This window comes from Ailuropoda melanoleuca, chromosome X, assembly GCF_002007445.2.
Source record: "Ailuropoda melanoleuca isolate Jingjing chromosome X, ASM200744v2, whole genome shotgun sequence".
Lineage (NCBI taxonomy): Eukaryota > Metazoa > Chordata > Mammalia > Carnivora > Ursidae > Ailuropoda > Ailuropoda melanoleuca.
Window position 1 is genome coordinate 53,681,459 of NC_048238.1, and position 19,412 is coordinate 53,700,870.

General features: G+C 38.5%; 1 protein-coding gene across 9 annotated transcripts in view; it reads right to left on the reverse strand.

Annotated features, from left to right (window-relative positions):
- Positions 1–19,412, reverse strand: part of PHKA1 (phosphorylase kinase regulatory subunit alpha 1) — a 140,684-nt gene that overhangs the window by 77,514 nt on the left and 43,758 nt on the right. For all 9 annotated transcript variants that reach the window (XM_034649624.1, XM_034649623.1, XM_034649625.1 and 6 more), the window contains exons 11-14: positions 17,231–17,326; positions 16,213–16,320; positions 14,225–14,303; positions 900–1,034 (exon numbers count right to left, since the gene is read on the reverse strand). In XM_034649624.1, the coding sequence (XP_034505515.1) occupies positions 900–1,034; positions 14,225–14,303; positions 16,213–16,320; positions 17,231–17,326 (418 nt within the window). The remainder of the gene's footprint in view (positions 1–899; positions 1,035–14,224; positions 14,304–16,212; positions 16,321–17,230; positions 17,327–19,412) is intronic.

Sequence of the window (19,412 nt, forward strand, 5' to 3'; positions counted from 1 at the left end):
TTGTCAATTCTGACTTCTAGAGGCTGTGGGCATTTCTTGGACATCTTTGGCTTATAGCTGCATCACTCCAATCTCTTATTTCTGTTGCCACATGTCCTACCTTCTATAGTCTGAATTCCCTCTGCCTTCCTTTTATGAGGATACTTGTGATTACATTTAAGGTGTACCTGGAAAATCCAGGATAATCCTCTTCGTCTTGAGCTCCTTAAACTACTCATACCTGCAAAGTCTCTTTTGCTATATAAGGTAATATTCATAGGTTCCAGGGATTAGGACCTATATACCTTTGGGGGCCATCAATTAGTCTTCCACAAGGGTAGTTTGGAAATTTGAAGAGCCTTTTTGTTGTTGTTGTTAATAGTGCAGTGATTTGTTTAATGTCAAATTTGTAATGAATTTGTAATTTGTAGTAATCTGCTTAATGTGTCCATCATTAAGTTTAATAAATCATATAAAAATTGAGTACTAATTAAAATAAGTATTAGATTAAGTGGAATTTTCTAATATTGTCAACCAATTCATTACATGACACAGTATAAAAGACCTAAAAAAATGTCCCTTGGTTATTACTTTACATAAACTTAACATGTATTCAAAATGGAAATATAGGTCTCAAGAAAGGTGAGAACATGTTAGTTAAGCATGCACTTGGAATGAAGACACAATATTGTTTGCTAATAGTCACACCCTATGTACCAGATTCATAAACACATCTAAAATTATCAGGCTTGCTCAGGATATATTGGGTTAGAAACTTAGGTTCCAGAGACTCTAAATTCCTTCTCAGATCATTTAATAAACCAATACAAGATCAAAAAAATAAAAAGGAAAGAAACCAGCCTGTATCGAATAATGCTTTGATTATTGTAATGACTGATTATTAAGGCCGATCTCCTTACCTAGGCTGGAATAAATGTGGCTGAGAATACGGGCTGGTTGTACTCTGATAGGGTATACCTCAGCAACGGTCTCCACACTGATTCCCTTGTCCTTCAAAATGGCCTTGATTTCTTCCGTCTCGGCTAGAATGGAAACTATAGGAAGGAAAGAAGATGAGGTCAACAGAAGCTTTTATTTCAATAGGAACCTAAAAACCTCTCAAGCCACATCATTTCTTTTGAAGGGAAGAGAAAGAAAATGGGAGGAAATCAACAGTATTGAGGAACTTGGATGAAAAAAGTATCATGCTAGGTACGTAACACCATTACCTAGATGGAAAAGGAAAAAGGACCTCATGACTAGAGTATTAGATTCTGCTTTTTTGGCTAGGAACATATGTGCTCCTAGAGAATGCCATACTATTTATATCTGAGATTCCATGTTTAAGTAGGGAAAAAAATCCAACAAGAGGTGTGTTATAGCTTTGGTAAAAGTTGATTCTCCAAGGATCTTTCGTATCTTTAAGGCCAGACAGGAGTTTGAAGGTAATAAAGAATGCCCAAATAATAAGGCAATTATTATAAGGTAAACTGGCAATAAAGAATTGAGGTGCCATAGTTAAAACGGTGTGTGTTTGTTTTGGGATCGGGGGGGTAGGCTCTAGACTCAGCCTGCCAAGCCTGGTCGGCTCCCTTTTATTCCTGTTATATTCATGTCTCTGAAGTGCTTATCATACTCACAAAGGAGGAGGCCAAGCTCCCTGACTCTTCTGTTTACTTTCCTTCTAGAGGACAGATACCTGGCTGGGGGCTAATAATCCAAAAGGGCCTCAGCTGGCTTGACACTAAGCACCGAGGGCAAATACGTGCATGCCCTATTCCTGTTTCTCCAGTGCTGGCGGATGTGTTGATTGGGTTTATGCGAAAATGAATGTACCATTTGGTTCATTCAAGTTTACCAGTATTTTCTATGTTGAGTGTTTGGGACAAAAGCCTAGTTAACAGGGTGCTACCTTCTTTTTTCTTTGCCATTATCTTTTGTGTGTATCTTTCTTTGTGTGTGTGTGTGTGTGTGTGTGTGTGTGTGTGTGTGTATCTTTCTATCTTGGGAGCCTCATGGTATTGTGTTGCTGTGGTCTGGGTCAGGATATGCAGGATATGGCGATCCCAGGGTCCCCTGGACATAACACAATCTTGATTACTTATAACTGGAAACATGAAAATGGCAAAGATTCTCCAGGATAAATGTACAAAGGAAGAATGATCGTGAGCTAAGGAAAGTCCAGGAAAAAACACGTGGTCATCCATTCATTAATTAACAAACATCTATGCTAGGCACTAAGGATAAAGAGATTTATGGATAAGTTAGTCTCTCTAGAAGAGCTTACAGTGTAATAGAAGTGACACACACATAAGCTGATTATTAGATAAGTTCCTGGGGAACTAGAGATGTGCACAAAACATTGTAAGCCCCGAAGAGTGACACCTATCAAGTCTGGGACAGGTAGAGAGTGGTTTCAGAAAAGGCTTTCTGAAAGCGATGATGTCTAAACTGAGTTTGAAAGAATGAATTTTAGCCAGGAGAAAGAAGGGAATAGGGATGGAGAAATTCATTTTAGGTACAAGGTACACAATGATCATAAAACATGCAAATGAAAAAAGAATGTGTGGGGGGTGGGGAGGAACTACATACACTTCAATATTGCTGTAGCATAAAATACTTTGCACAGTGATTAAAAAAAAGAATCTGGAAAGGCAGACAGAGGCTAGATCTTTATGGAGGGCATGTGTGTCACTTTAAGGATTTTGTATCGTATCTTTGGGTAATGATTTCCAAACTGCATTCTACCGAGCTTCAGGGACCTGCAGAGGGCAATGTGCTGAAAGAGACGCAAATGGACACTTTGGGGAGCTAGGAACACTTTCTTTTTTTTTTTTTTTAAAGATTTTTTATTTATTTATTAGACAGAGATAGAGACAGCCAGCGAGAGAGGGAACACAAGCAGGGGGAGTGGGAGAGGAAGAAGCAGGCTCATAGCTGAGGAGCCTGACGTGGGGGCTCGATCCCATAACGCCGGGATCACGCCCTGAGCTGAAGGCAGACGCTTAACCGCTGTGCCACCCAGGCGCCCCGCTAGGAACACTTTCAACCCCAACAGTTGAGCTTTTTTTTTTAAACTTTATGTTTTATAAAATATTTAGGAAATACCAACTATGTGCTAAGCACTGCCAAATGCTAGGAGTGCAGAGATAGATGTGATCCCTGGAGAAAATGATACTGAGTTCTGCTAGAAGGCTGAATACAAATTAATCTGGCAAAGGTGAAGGTAAAAGTAAGGGAGTTGTTTCAGATAGAAGAAATGGCACAGACAAAGGCTCAAGGGCAACATGGAACAAGGCAGATCTAGGAATTATAAAATGTTCTTTACAGCAGGAGCACAGAGTGTGAAGGGGCCATTGTAAAAAATGACAATGGAGACGGGGTCAGGTACCAGATCATAAAGGGCCTTATAAGCCATGTGAAGGAGGTTGGCAATGGAAACCCTTGTAGAGTTGTAATCAGAGGATTAATATGTCCATAACTGCACCTTAAAATAGAACATATTCATGTTTGATGATTAAAGAATAAACTGATAGACTGTTGTGGGCCTAGACTGAAGACAGGGATACCACTTAAAAATTTATTGCACTAATACAAGTGAGAGATGCTGATTACCTAGATTAGGATCATGACATTGGTACTGGAGAGGACTAGATGGATTTCAGAATCAATTAGAAGGTAAAGAAACCAGGATTTGTTAACTGATTGAATATAGGAGGTGAGAGAGGGGGAGATATTGAGAATGATTCCCCAGATATTTATATGTGTAACCAAGAGAATGGTGTGCCTTTAATGACACAGGCACATAGGGAGAAAAGCAGGCCTGGGTGATATAGTAGTAGGAGGGTGCAGCTGGAGTAATTTTAGACATGAGGAGTTTAAAGTGCACGTGAAACATACAAGTGGGGCTGTCTTAAAGAACAGTGATATAGATTTAGGAGTTGTTAGCATATAAAGAGCTGAGATGGGTCAAGGAGTATACAAAGAGAAAAAGAAAAGAGAACCCAGGATATAACCTTGAGGAAGTTCAACATATAAAAAATGGGCAGACGAGGAAAAGCCTGGGGCGGGAATGAGGAGCTTTTCCCCAAGGCTTATATTTTCTTTATGGTATAGGAGGTGAAGTCATCTTCTGACAGTGAAGAACTGAGGAGACAGGAAAAGAGAGAAGGTTTGGAATAGGAGGAGGTTGAGAGACAAGAACAAATATTTTAATTAGAAGGTCAATGGACAGAACTCCCAGGAATACCAACAGCTAAGGGGCAAAAAGAATAGGAAGCCCAGAATGAGACAGAAAATTGCAAAATTTAGGTTGAAAAAGATCCAAGAGATGGTATCACAGAAGACATGGGAGTTAAGAGTTTCCAGAAAGAGAAACAACAAATGAAAAAGAAAGATTTACTAAGATGTGGATTGAAAGATACCTACTCCGCTTGACTTATTTCACTTAGCATAATCTCCTCCAGTTCCATCCATGTTGATGCAAATGTTGGGTAATCATTCTTTCTGATGGCTGAGTAATATTCCATTGTAAATATGGTTTCACTTATTTGTGGAACATAAGGAATAGCAGGGAGATCATTAGGAGAAGGAAGGGAAAAATGAAGGAGGGGGGAAATGGAGGGGGAGATGAACCATGAGAGACTGTGGACTCCAGGGAAACAGACTGAGGGTTTTAGAGGGGAAGGGGGTGGGGGGTGGATTACCGCAGGGGTGGGTATTAAGAAGGGGATGTGCTGCATGGAGCACTGGGTGTTATACGCAGACAATGAATCATGGAACACTACATCAAAAGCTAATGATGTACTGTATGGTGACTAACATATCATAATAAAAAAAAAAAGAAAAATACTTACTGAATTTTTCAATAACTTAAGCAAAAGCATTTTCAGAGGAATAATAAGCTAGACTGGAAAGGACTGCAGAATGCATGGACTATAAAGAAGCAGAAATTCGGATGAGAAAGGAAAGATAGGATAACTAGAGGGAGAGGAATATGTAAATAAACTAAAAACCAGAACCAACAGAGATGGAAGAGTTTGAAGAAACAGGAAAGAGTAGGTTTCTAAGAAGGCTGGGGAAGAGGACAGGATCAAGCATTAGAAGGAGGAGTTCGCCTCGAAGAGAAGAAACACCTTTTCTGAGACCAGAGAAAAGGATACAAGGATGAGTGAAAATACAAGTAAGATTGTGGTGGGGGGCTGGGAAACTGACAACAATGAGAATATTATCTAGTTAGACTAAGACAGCTAACCTTGGTAGCAGGCAAGAAAGAGGATGAACATAAGGGATGAGGTTGAAAACAGGTTTGGAATAGTGGTTGAAAAAAATGAAAATACTGAGTAACAGTAAGAACAAGGACCAGCAGGGGGCACTGTGAGTCTAGGTGAGCTGGAGACTGCAGCATTACAGTGCTACCATCTGCTCATTTGTGTGATTTTTTTTTTCCTAGTAGTTTTAGCAGGCCAGGTACAGGGTCAGAAAATGCAGACTGGAAGAAGCTGGGAAGAAGACAGAGTAGGAGGACCCTCAGCTTTCCTCATCCCATAGATAGAACTAGATAACACTCACATCAGTGTAAAAAACCCAGAAAATGATCTGAAGACTGGCAGAATAGACTCCACAACTAAAGGCAGAGAAGAGGCCACAGTGAGGAAAGTAGGAAGGGTGAAGACGCGGTTTGGGAACAAAATGACCATGGCCATCTGCAGTGGGGAGGAAGCTGGTGGCACAGAGAAGGGCAAAAAACAGACTATCACACTGGAAAGCCTGAACAAGGAAGATGAATCCCCAAAACGTTTGGCTCTGAAAGTGAGAGGGACTGAGTTTTGTGAATTCTTACAACCAGCAGGACTTAAAGCCTGGAATTTTAAAAATCAGCCATCTCAGTTCTGGGAGAACTCAGAGGGCATTAGGAAGTGGAGTCCCCACCCTTTAAGAGACTACAGGACAAAGAGCCAGCAGGGATACAGCGTGGAAACAGCAGCTTGAAAAATGCTGGGGATAGATGGGAGGGAGAGTTATTTACTCATCTCAGAGCATGTCCTGGAGAGGCAGGGATCACAGGAAGACCCCTCTAGGAATAAAGGAGCTGGCAGGCACCATTGCCCTCCACCCCTCAGCATAAACACACGGCTACCTACACAGGAACCAGCACAGCACTGAAACTTGCTACCTAACTTGCATACACCAAACCCTGTCACCCTGGTGCTTGGGTGGATCCACCCTTTCCAGTCAAGCCTGCCTCAGTCATAGTGCTGCAAGGCCCCTTCCCCAGAACACAGGTGCAAACCCCACCAACACCTTATCTCCCAATCCACATGTTCTGTGGGACTGAAGTTCCAGTGGTGGTGACAGGTCTCATTTTGCAAGCTGACAGGTATACACCTTGTTAAAGCATGCCGCACCCAGCTGAGGAGCAAACACTGCCCACAACAGGCAAAGAGAGACTCTGCAGACAACTGGACTGAAGGAAAAAGAGGCCAGGACTCAAGAGCAGGGCATACACAGCACACATACGAGATACCCCCTGAAGCACCATGTCCTTGGGAATGGGACACTGCACTGCAGGGCACTACAGGACCTCTTCTTCATAAGGCTATGATCATTAAGAGCAACAGAAATAGCTGAATTCCTAACACAAAAGCAGACACAGAGAGTAGACAAAATGAGGAGACAGAGGAATATGTCACAAAAGAAAGAAAGGGACCAAGCCATAGCAAGAGAGCTAAGTGAAACAGATATAAGTAGTATGCCTGGTAGAGAATTTAAAGTAATGATCATGAAGATACTCATTGACCTTGAGAAAAGAGTGGAGGACATCAGGGAGACCTTTAACAAAGAGATAAAAACGAACCAATCAGAGATAAAGAAAACAATAACAGAAATTAAAAATACACTTGATGTAATAAATAGCAGGCTAGAGGAAGTAAAAAATGAATTAATGACCTAGAAGACAGAGTAATGGAAAGTAACCAAGCTGAGCAAATGAGAGGAAAAAAAATTATACAAACTGAGAATAGTCTTAGGGAACTCAGTGATGCCATCAAGGTAATATCATTCACATTATAGGGATCCCAGAAGAAGAAAAGAGAGAAAAGGAGGTATAAAATTTATTTGAAGAAATAATAGCTGAAAACTTCCCTAATCTGGAGAAGGAAACATCCACACCCAAGAGGCACAGAGATCCCCACAAAAATTCAACCGTAGGAAGTCCACACTGAGACACATACTAGTTAAAATAGCAAAAAATAGATTTAAAAAAAGGATTTTAAAAGCAGCAAGAGAGAAGACATTTACATACAAGGGAAACCCCGTAAGACTATCAGATTTTTCAGCAGAAACTTTGCAGGCCAGAAGAGAATGGCATGATATATTCAAAATACTGAAAGGGAAAAATCTTCAGCCAAGATTACTCTATCTAACAAGGCTATCATTCAGAATAGAAGGAGAGAGAAAGAGTTTCTCAACAAAAACTAGAGGAGTTCATGACCACTAAACCAGCTCTACAAGAAATGAGCAGAAAAGAAAGACCATAAGTGAGAGTATGAAAAGTAAAAAAAAACAAAAGCAGTGACAATAAGTATTTCTGTAAAAATCAGTCAAGGGATTCATAAAATAAAAGGATGTAAAATATGACACCATATACCTAAAATGTGTGTGTGTGGGGGAGACGAATAAAGAATGGGTTCAAACATAACCATAACCTATATAGACTGCTATATGCAGAAGATGTTATATACACGCCTAATGGGAATCACAAATCCCAAACCACTAGTAGATATGCAGAGAATAAAGAGAAAGGAATCCAAGTATATTACTAAAGAAAGGCAACAAACCATGAAAGAAAGCAAGAGAAGAAAGGATCGGAGAAAAACTACAAAAACAACCACAAAAACAAGTAACAAAATGGCAATAAATACATAACTAACAATAATTAATTTAAATGTAAATGGACTAAATGCTTCAATCAAAAGACTGAGGGTGACAGGATGAAAAAAAAAAATAAGACCCATCTATATCCTGACGACAAGGACTCCTTTCAGACCTAAAGACACCTGGCAGATTAAAAGTGAAGAGATAGAGAAATATTTATCATGCAAACAGAGGTCAAAAGGAAGCTGGGGTAACAATATTTATATCAGACAAACTAGACTTTAAAACAAAGGTTATAATAAGCAACAAAGAAGGACACTATTTAATAATAAAGGGGACAATCCAAAAGAGGATATAACAACTATAAATATTTATACACCAAACACTGGAGCACCAACTCATTCTATGAGGCCAATATTACCTTGATACCCAAACCAGGCAAAGACCCCATCAAAAAGGAGAATTACAGACCTATCCCCAATGAATATGGACACCAAAATTCTCAACAAGATCCTAGCTAATAGGATCCAACAGTACATTAAAATGATTATCCATCATGACCAAGTGGGATTCATCCCTGGGATGCAAGGGTGGTTCAACATTCGCAAATCTATCAGTGTGATAGATCATATCAACAAGAAAAAAGCCAAGAATCATATGATCCTCTCAATAGATGCAGAAAAAGCATTTGACAAAATACAGCATCCTTTCCTGATTAAAACCCTTCAGAGTGTAGGGATAGAGGGTACATTCCTCAATCTCATAAAAACCATCTATGAAAAGCCTACAGCAAACATCATTCTCAATGGGGAAAAGCTGGAAGCCTTTCCCATAAGATCAGGAACATGACAAGGATGTCCACTCTCACCACTATTATTCAACATAGTACTAGAAGTCCTTGCAACAGCAATCAGACAACAAAAAGGGATAAAAGGTATCCAAATTGGCAAAGAAGAAGTCAAACTGTCTCTCTTCAGAGATGACATGATACTCTATATGGAAAACCCAAAAGAATCCACCCCCAAACTACTAGAAATTATAGAGCAATTCAGTAATGTGGTGGGATACAAAATCAATGCTCAGAAATCAGTTGCATTTTATACCCAAATACATAAAACTATTAATAACAAACATAAAGAAACTAATTGACAGGAATACAATAATAGTTGGGGGCTTTACCACCCCACTTACTTCAATGGACAGTTCATCCAAACAAAATCAACAAGGAAAAACAGTGGTTGTAAATGACACACTGGACTAAATGGATTTAACAGATATTTTCAGAACACTCCATCTTAAAACATGAGAATACACATTCTTTTCAAGTGCACATGGAACATCCTCCAGAGTAGATCACATATTAGGCCACAGAACAAGTCTCAAAAAATTAAAAAAGGCCAAAGTCATACCAGGCGCATTTTCTTACCACAACACTAAGAAACTAGAAATCAAATACAAGAAAAAATTTAGAAAGCACATAAATACTTGGAGGTTAAATAACATGTGACTAAACAATGAATGGTTCGACCAGGAAATCAAAGAAGAAATAAAAAATTCCATAGAAACAAATGAAAATGAAAACACAATGGTCCAAAATCTTTGGGATGCAGCAAAAATGGTTCCAAGATGGACGTTCACAGCAATACAAGCCTACCACGAGAAGCAAGAAAAATCTCAAACAACCTAACGTTACACTTACTGGAGCTAGAAAAAGAACAAACAAAACCCAAAGCCAGCAGTCAGAAGGAAATAATGAAGATTAGAGCAGAAATAAATGATACACAAATTGAAAAAACAATAGAACGATCAATGAAAGCAGTAGCTGGTTCTTTGAAAAGATCAACAAAATTGATAGATCTCTAACCAGACTTATCAAGAAAAGAAGAGAGAAGACCCAAATAAAGAAAATCAGAAATAGGGATGCCTGGGTGGCTCAGTCGGTTAAACGTCTGCCTTAGTTCAGGTCATGATCCCAGGATCCTGGGATCAAGTCCCGCATCGGGCTCCTTGCTCAGCGGGGAGCTTGCTTCTCCCTCTGCCTGCTCTGCTTCCTCTGCCTGTTGCTCTCCCTGCTTGTGCTCTCTCTCTCTCTCTCTGAAAAGTAAATAAATAAATAAAATCTTTAAAAAAAATCAGAAATGAAAGAGGAGAAATAACAACTGATGCCACAGAAATACAAAGAATTGTAAGAGAACATTATGAAAAACTATATGCCAACAAAGTGGACAAGTGAGAAGAAATGGATAAATTCCTAGAAGCATATAACCTACTAAAACTGAAGCAGGAAAAATAGTAAATTTGAACAGACCAACTACCAGCAATGAAACTGATCAGTAACCAAAAAAACCCCAACAAACAAAAAGTCCAGGACCAGAGGGCTTCACAAGCAAATTCTACCAAACATTTAGAAAAGAGTTAATACCTATTCTTCCCAAACTATTCCAAAAGTCAGAAGAGGAAGAAAACTTCCAAATTCATTCTGTGAGGCTAGTATCACCATAATACCAAAACGAGATAAAGACACCACAAAAGAAAGAGAACTAGAGGCCGATATTTCTCATAAATATACAAGCAAAAATCCTCAACAAAATACTAGCAAACCAAATCCAACAACACATTTTAAAAAAAATTTACCATGATCAATTGGGATTTATTCCTGGGATGCAAGGATGGTTCAATATTTGCAAATCAATCAATGTGATACATCACATCAGTAGGAGAAAGGATAAGAACCATATGATCATTTCAATAAATGCAAAAAAAGCATTTGACAGAGTACAACATACATTTATGATAAAAACCCTCAACCAAATAGATTTAGACGAAACATACCTCAACATAATAAAGGCCATTTATGAAAAACCCACAGGTAACATCATCCTTAATGGGGGTGAACTGAGAGCTTTTCCCCTAAAGTCAGTAAGAAGACAAGGATGTCCACTCTTATCACTTTATTCAACATAGTACTGGAAGTCCTAGCTATAGCAATCAGACAACAAAAAGAAATAAAAGGCATCCAAATTGGTAAGGAAGAAATAAAATTTTCAGCATTTGTTGATGACATGATTCTCTATACAGAAAACCCTAAAGACTCCAACAAAAAACTACTAAAACTGATAAATGAATTCAGACAAGTCACAGGACACAAAATCTATGTACAGAAATCTGTTGCATCCCTATACACTAATAATGAAGCTACAGAAAATGAAATTAAAAAAAACAGTCCCTTTTACAATTTCACCAAGAATAATAAAATATCTATGACTAAACTTAACCAAAAAGGTAAAAGACCTGCACTCTGAAAACTATGAAATGCTGATGAAAGAAATTCAAGACAATGAAAAGAAAGGGAAAGACATTCCATGCTCATGGCTTAGAAGAACAAATATTGTTAAAATATCCATACTACCCAAAACAATCTATAGATTTAATGCAATTTCTATCAAAATACCTACAGCACTTTTCATAGAACTAGAACAAACAGTCCTAAAATTTGTATGGAACCACAAAAGACTCCAAACAGGCAAGTGAACCTCAAAAAAGAAAAACAAAATGGGAGGTCTCACAATTCCAGACTCCAAGTTATATTACAAAGCTGTAGTGATCAAAACAGTATGGTACTGGCATAAAAATAGACACATAGATCAATAGAACAGAATAAAAAACTCAGAAATAAACTCAATGATATGGTCAATTAATCTTCAATGAAGGAGGAAAGAATATGCAATGGGAAAAGGACAGTCTCTTCAATAAATGGTGCTGGGAAAGCTGGATGGCTACATGCAAAAGAATGAAACTAGATCACTTTCTTACACCATGCACAAAAATAAACTCAAAATGGATAAAAGACCTAAATGTGAAACAGGAAACCATCAAAATCCTAAAGGAGAACACAAGCAGCAACCTCTTTGACCTAGGCCATAGCAACTTCTCTCTAGTTATGTCTCCAGAGGCAAGGGAAACAAAAGCAAAAATAAACTATTGTAACTACATCAAAATAAGAAGCTTTTGCACAGCAAAGGGAACAATCAACGAAGCTAAAAGACAAGCTACTGAATGGGAGAAGATATTTGCAAATGACATATCTGATAAAGGGTTAGTATAAAAATATATCAAGAACTGATATAAGTCAACACCCAAAAAACACATAATCCAATTAAAAAATGGGCAGAAGACATAAACAGACATTTCTCCAAGGAAGACATACTGATGGCCAACAGACACATGAAAAGATGCTCAACATCACTCATCATCAGGGAAATGCAAATCAAACCTACAATGAGATAATCACCTCACACCTCTCAGAATGGCTGAAATCAAAAACATAACAAACAACAAGTGCTGTTGAGATGTGGAGAAAAACGAACCCTCTTGCACTGTTGGTGGGAATGCAAGCTGCTGCAGCTACTGTGGCAAACAGTATGGAGTTTCCTTAAAAAGTAAAAATAGAACTACCCTATGATCCAGTAATCACACTACTGGGTATTTAAGCAAAGAATATAAAAATACTAATTCGAAGGGATACCTGCACCCTTATATTTACGGCAGCATTGTCTACAATAGTCATATTATGGAGGCAGCCCAAACATCCATCGACAGATGAATAAAGAAGAGGTCGTGTATGTGTGTGTGTGTGTGTGTGTGTGTATATATATACACATAATGGAATATTATTTAGCCATAGAAAAGAATGAAATCTTGCCATTTGTGACAACAACATGGATGGAGCTAGGGAGAATAATGCTAAGTGAAATAAGTCAGAGAAAGAGAAATAGCATATGATTTTACTCATATATGGAATTTAAGAAATAAAAGAAGAAGCAAAGGAAAAGAAAGAGAGAGAGACAAACCAAGAAAGAGACTCTTAATTATAGAGAACAAACTGATGGTTATCAGAGGGGAGGTGGGTGGAGGGATGGCTGAAATAGGTGATGGGGATTAAGAGCACACTTACCATGATGAGCACTGAGTTATGTATAGAATGGTTGAATCACTATATTGTACATCCAATTCTAATATAACATTGTATGTTAACTATACTGGAATTAAAAAACTTAATAGAAAAAGAAAATGCAGACTGTAAGATTGACATGGGGCTGATTTTCCTGGTGGGTATAGCAGAATTATGGTACATGGGTGATTAAGATATTTAAATGATCAACAAATAGGGAAGAGCAGACTCGGAGACAACAGATACAGTACCATGGGTAGAAAAAGAAAACTGAAATAGTATATAGCTATGACCATAAACTGGAATTTTCTGGAATGGAAGATATACGAAGTGGAATAGTTCTAAAGTTTGGTTCTCAAAATGAGTGGGTAACATAGAGGTGGAGGGAAAGGCCACTAGGGTTATGGGTATCCAAGAATTTTGAGGCTAAAATGTTAGATGGCACTTATCATGATGCTGAAATTTAGCACTATGGCAGGAATTGGGGAAGAAGACGAAGGCTATAAGCTAAATGAATGAATTAGAGCCACCAGATCAATACAGCGAGATGTCATAAGCCTCAAAGGAGAACAAAGTGTCTCATGGGAAGGGAAGAGTAAAATACACAGGATTATTTCCCATATAGCACCAACCCGAAAGTCAAGTGACCAGAGACATTTTATAGGAGCTTAGTACCATACTGGATTGTGTCCTTGCAGAGTCAAAAATCACCTGGAACTTTATATAGGAGACTAAAATAATAGTCACTACAAGAGATAAGGAAGGTAGAAAGATCTGCTTGTCATGGGAGAGGGGAAAGGATGGGATGGAGACAAAAGAGATCAGTTTTGCATTTGAAGTATAAGTGATAAAGATGTTTTATAGATATTGGGACTAGAATTCTTAAAATGTTTATAGAGCTTAGCCCAGTGTTTTGCATAGAGTAGATACCTCAAAATTTAAGTTGTTAGGAACCAAAAATAAAGGTTTCCAGTACTCTGCAAAGAAGGAATAAGTTGGATTCATGGAAGCAAATGTATTCTGAAGGAGGCAGCACTAGCCAACTAACACAGAGTGTAAATACAGAGAGACAACAGTGTAAGTACACAACCATTAAAAGGGCATGAGAAGAAAGGAGTACTAACAGAAAAAGCACAGAAGGAATGTTCAGAAAGAAAGCAGAGAGAATCTAAAGGCTTAAATATGACAATGAAAAGAGTTTCTGGAAGAAAGTGGTGGTTAAGAGTGCCAAAAAACATCATTTATTAAGCATTTGTTCATGATTCGGATTAATAGCAATCTTGAAGCCAAAAAGAGCCGAGTTCATTGTATACTTTTTGAAGCCTAACAAAACCCATGATAAACAGTAAAGCCATCATTTACTGGTCCAAAACAAATCGTTAATATAAAGTTTCTGCTGCTGGGAATAAGAACCCATACCTTGAACCACAACATCTGGCTTTGGTACTGTAGAAAACCTTCGATTCAGGGGATCAACTTCTCCAGGAGCTAAAAATCCCTAAAGAAAAACCATAAAAAGGCAGATTATTATTTCTCACAGAAAAAGCTAATGTTTGAGGAGAAAAATGTACCAGTGCCAAAAACCTGCCCTATGACAAGAGAGAGTCAAGTATAGAAAGGAAACAAATACCTTCACTATATAAAAAATGTTTGAACTCCTGAATTCACATCCAAATTAATTTCTTCTGGAATTAATTTCTAGTTGTGGCCCCAAGTTCTTTTTTGGAAATAGAGGGGTACAAGTGATAAGCAGAACGGTTTTTTTTTTTTAGTTATACCTCCACCTTCTCTGGATGTATATAATTAGACAATCAGACCACAATGCTCATTATCAATAATTTAAGTTTTATTGTTTTCTCATTTATTCATGTGACTGCTATACTTTCTGCTCAGCAGATATCTTTTTTTTAAGAGATTTTATTTATTTATTTGAGAGAGAGAGAGAGAGAGAGAGCAGGGGGAGGAGCAGAGGGAGAGGGAGAGGGAGAGAATCTCCAGTAGACTCTGCACTGAGCACAGAGCCCAATGTGGGGCTCGATCCCAGGACCCTGAGATTATAACCTGAGCTGAAAGCAAGAGTCAGATGCTCAACTGACTGAGCCACCCAGGTGCCCCAGCAGATATCTTTTGACTTGAATTTCTGTCCTTGATGAAATGGGATGAACTTGCCCATTTTACTCTTAAAAACACCGTTCACCTCCTCTTTTTTTCACACATCTAATTTAATGAGAAAGTCTTCTGCTCATTATCACTACATTATTCATAATATCATAATATCAAAGATAATCAAAACTTTATGCTATATACCTGAAATGTACATTGATGTATGTCAATTATATCTCAATAAAACAGAAAAAAACCGAAACAGAGTGAACAAAAACAGCTGCAGAAAATAAACAGTCATATATAAACAGGTCAAAGAGTCTGGCTGAGAAAGGATAGCTAAGTTCCACCTCGGATCTTCTAGGAGCCTCAGTTACAGATTACCATAATAACTTATGATGGGGAAATAGATTGGTCAGTAAATCTGGAAAACATTGAGAAAGAGAACCCTTACTTAGCTCACAATATCAAAAATAAGCTGGACATTAAGTACTAAATTCCCAAGTGCTTCATTAAGAGCTGTTTCAACCAAGGGGCTCCTGGGTGGCTCAGTTAATGAGCATCTGACTCTTGATTTCGGCTCAGGTCATGATCTTGGGGTCCTGTGATCAAGCCCTGTGTGGGGCTCTGTGGTCAGCGGGGAGTTTGTTTGAGGATTTCTCTCCCTCTCTCGCTGCCCCTCCCTCTGCTTGCACACACCGGCTCCCTCTCTTTCTAAAATAAATGAAGAAATCTTTTTTAAAAAAGCAAAAAAAGGGCTGTTTCAACAGAATTTAACATAAAAAACATTTAAAAAGCCCCACAGCAAAAAGTACACAAAGGATAAATTTTTAAAAACTATGATGTTCCCAACCACTTTTCATGCTGCCTAAAATTATCTTATCAGTTTATTCTATTAGATAATGAAACATTATGTTGCTTGAACAGGTTAGTACTTAAATCCATTATCAGTCCACATACTATCTAAGCACAGGTGCACCCATCAGTCACGAGGCAAGGCACTTGAGCGGCGGGAGGGGGGGTGTTGAAAGGACCAGACTGAGGCCCTGATCGAAGAGCAGCTCTACGCACAGTGCCAAGGTAGGAAGCCCTGGGCAGTAGGAGAGACATGGTTGGGGGAAAAGATTTTTGTCGAGGATTGGCCATGCTCCTACTCTAAGGACCTGACCTGGAGGAAAATATATAATCAAGGCAGAATATAAAAGGCAAAAGACAGATCCAGATTTAATGAGCTACTCACAAATCTGATTATTATAATGACTAAAGGAGAAAAAAAGTGGAAGATCCTTGAAGTTTCCCCTTACCTCTGCCATCAAACTTCCTAAGATGTACAGAGACTGACCCCACATATGAGGCAACTTGCCCATGGGGACTCGGTCCACAGTGTGAGGATTTTGATATTCTTCATCAACCTAAAAGAAAAAGGTGACAGAAGGTTAGAGATACTAGACAATAAAAAGGCTGAATCTGGATTGTGACTCATACCCTGTAAAAGTTACATATGCAATGCACTGAAAAGTCCAGCACTATGACTACAGTCTAGGGAAGGGGTCCTCTAAATGTGTGTACATACAGATCACTTGAGGATCTTGTCCAAAGGCAGATTCTGACTGAGTAGGTGTGGAGGAGGGCCCTGAGATCTGCATTTCTTACAAGCGCTTAGGTGATGCTGCTGATGCTGCTAGTAGCTTATTCCATCCATCTCCACTAGAATGGAAGACTGCAACTCTCCCTGGCTAATGCTCCTTCGTAATGGAGAAGAGGAACAATGGTGCTCCCAACTGGCATTGTGGGAAAATGAAGACAAAATTCATTTTCCAAGCCTGATCTACTCAAACAATCCCAGATTACTGGCCTCAAAGCAGAGAATACCAAATGCTGAGAGTTCACAGAGAACATCATTCTAGTTCCGTTTACTGAACTCCACATCATCCTCAACCCTAAGGTTTGGTCTTTTTTTAAAAAAAATCCATCTCTGAACAATTAATTTTTTTAAAATTGAGGTATGGTTGACATATAAAAAGGCCCTACATATTTAATGTATGCATCTTGATGAGTCTGAGGATAAGTATACACCCATAAAACCATCGTTGTAACGTTAGGTCTTGCCCTTGTCTCACAATGCAATGGCGCCATAATTGGGACTGTTTAAAAATTTATTTTGAAAGGACTAAAATCATATTTTCATCACCTTTTACTGAAAGACAAACTTTTAGAACATTGAAGTCGGAAAATTAAAAATTATTTGACTTAAATGAGGCAGTCCCGTTGAGGTATGGCTCTCCTTCTCCCAGCCCCATGTTATGGCACCATCCAACTCACCCTGTCTGCAGGAACACTGTACAGCTCTGGCAAAAGTGGGACTCCATTTTTGCCCTTGATGAGGACTGCTTCAAGAGCCTCTCTATATTCTTGAACCTGTAGATAAAAGAAAGGGGGAAAAAATTCTATAGAGTTCCCTCCGGGGATCTCACGGAGGGTTGTAGCCAAAGAAGTTCCTATTGCAAAAGAGCATATTCACCTGGGATAAGGGAGAAGAAAGGAGAGTAGCATTTACCAAATGCTTATTACAGGCCAGATACTATGCTAGAAATTTTGTGCGCTTTAACACATTTAATTTTTTTAATTTAAATTCAATTAGGTAACATACATCATTTGTTTTTGCTGTAATGTTCAATGATTCATTAGTTGCGGATAACACCTTTAATTTTAATAACCATCCTAGGAGGTATAGGCAGTTAAAGCCTTTTTACTGAAAAAGTAAGGCTCAAAGAGGTTATGAACTTGTGGAAGATGACACAGCAAGTGTAAGGTTGAGCCCAGATTTAAGCCCAAGTCGGCCTGCCTCCACAGGCTTGTTTTTATCCACTACTCGAAATACAGCTTCTTGCCTTTACATGTACTGGATTTAAAACTGTATTTAACTGCTAAAATAAGTTTCTATTGTAGTGAAGTTCACATTTTTTGCTTAATAATTTGCTGTAGATTAGTAATACCAAAGAAAAGCAAAAAACAAAACACAAAAAGGAAAAAAAAACCACTATAATTTATAGTGGAATAAACGGTTCTGCTATCACAGTTGTTCTGAAAACACAAATTTATTCCAATGCGTTTGATATATGAGGGAAGGATTTGAGCATCACCTGGATTTGACATTTGCTTATGCACAATTTTGGAACACACACATGCACACGTGTGCTTCAGGAGGGCAATGAACCACACCCATCCACATTCCGTGTTAGAACTTTCTGTCCGATTTCAGATAATACTCCTACTGCTTGATAATCACTTCTGAGCTGCTCCCTTCTCACGGCCACCCTAGCTGCCTGATTCAGTGTGCCTTCCCTTCTCTTTCATTTCTTCCCCTTTCTTCTCAGTTTATTTTGTATTCATCGTGTCTGTTCTATGTTCTTTTTCTCTTTCCCCTCACTCTTTTGCCATCTTTCTTGTTCCCTTCCTCTGGCACGCAGGGTGGTGGGCATGGGAGCCCATCAGGTGAGCTGGCAGGAACCTGGGTGCACATAATCCACGAGCAAACCTAAGGTCTTTTTCAAGATACAAGTGCCATATTTATTGTGGTAATTTATGTATTTCTTAACCATTTCACATGCATAAAGTTATGATACTGTGCTTATCAGGTTCCTGTCATTTTGTATGTATTTCTGGCAAACTTTTTAAATGTTGTGTCCCAACCTCATTTTCCCATGAGACCTATAGTTTTTATTTCTCAAATATGCAGAGTATGGTGATTTTCAAGAAACATACATGTCTTATTACAGCCGAACTGACTGTCCCTTGTGCTTACGGTGTATCTTCATCTGTGAAATTAAAAAAAAATTTTAGGGACATCTTCTTCTTCAAAGAGTGAAAAATTATTTTTATTGTATACAGAGAAACCAAAGAAGTCAATGGCTGTATTTGGGCTACTCAAGAGTCAGGAGGGAAGCCAGAAAAAAAAAAAAGAATAAAAAAGAATCCAGGTTTCCCAACTCTTTCCCCCACCCAGAGTCCAAAAAGCCTGCATGTGCTTTGAACTGGGTAGGCACATTTGATAAATACATCTTTCTTTGAGCAAGAAAAGCTTTTGATAAATAATTCTGTGGAATATGAGAAGGACTGAAAAAAATGGTAGAATCAAAATAGGGTGGTCAAAATAGAGTGGGTTATTTCTATTACCGCTTACCTTATTTGCTTTCTCAAAAAGGGATATCCTTTAATTTACTGAAATTTAGAGCAAAACAGCACTTTGTGGCCCCTGAAACTCTGGTGTAGCCCTATTATTTAAACTCCTATTGGCAGTTACAGATTAATATTGGCCAAAGCATTCAAATTACACAAAATTGTGCTTTATGTAGCCAAGTATAAATGACTTTCCAATGTGTCGGATTTATGTCCAAGTTTAGACCACAGCTGATTTGTAGAATGCCTGACACTAAACTCACTTGATCAAATCTCCCAGTCTATTTTCCAATGATGGTTTCTAAATTACTTTATTCATGTAGCT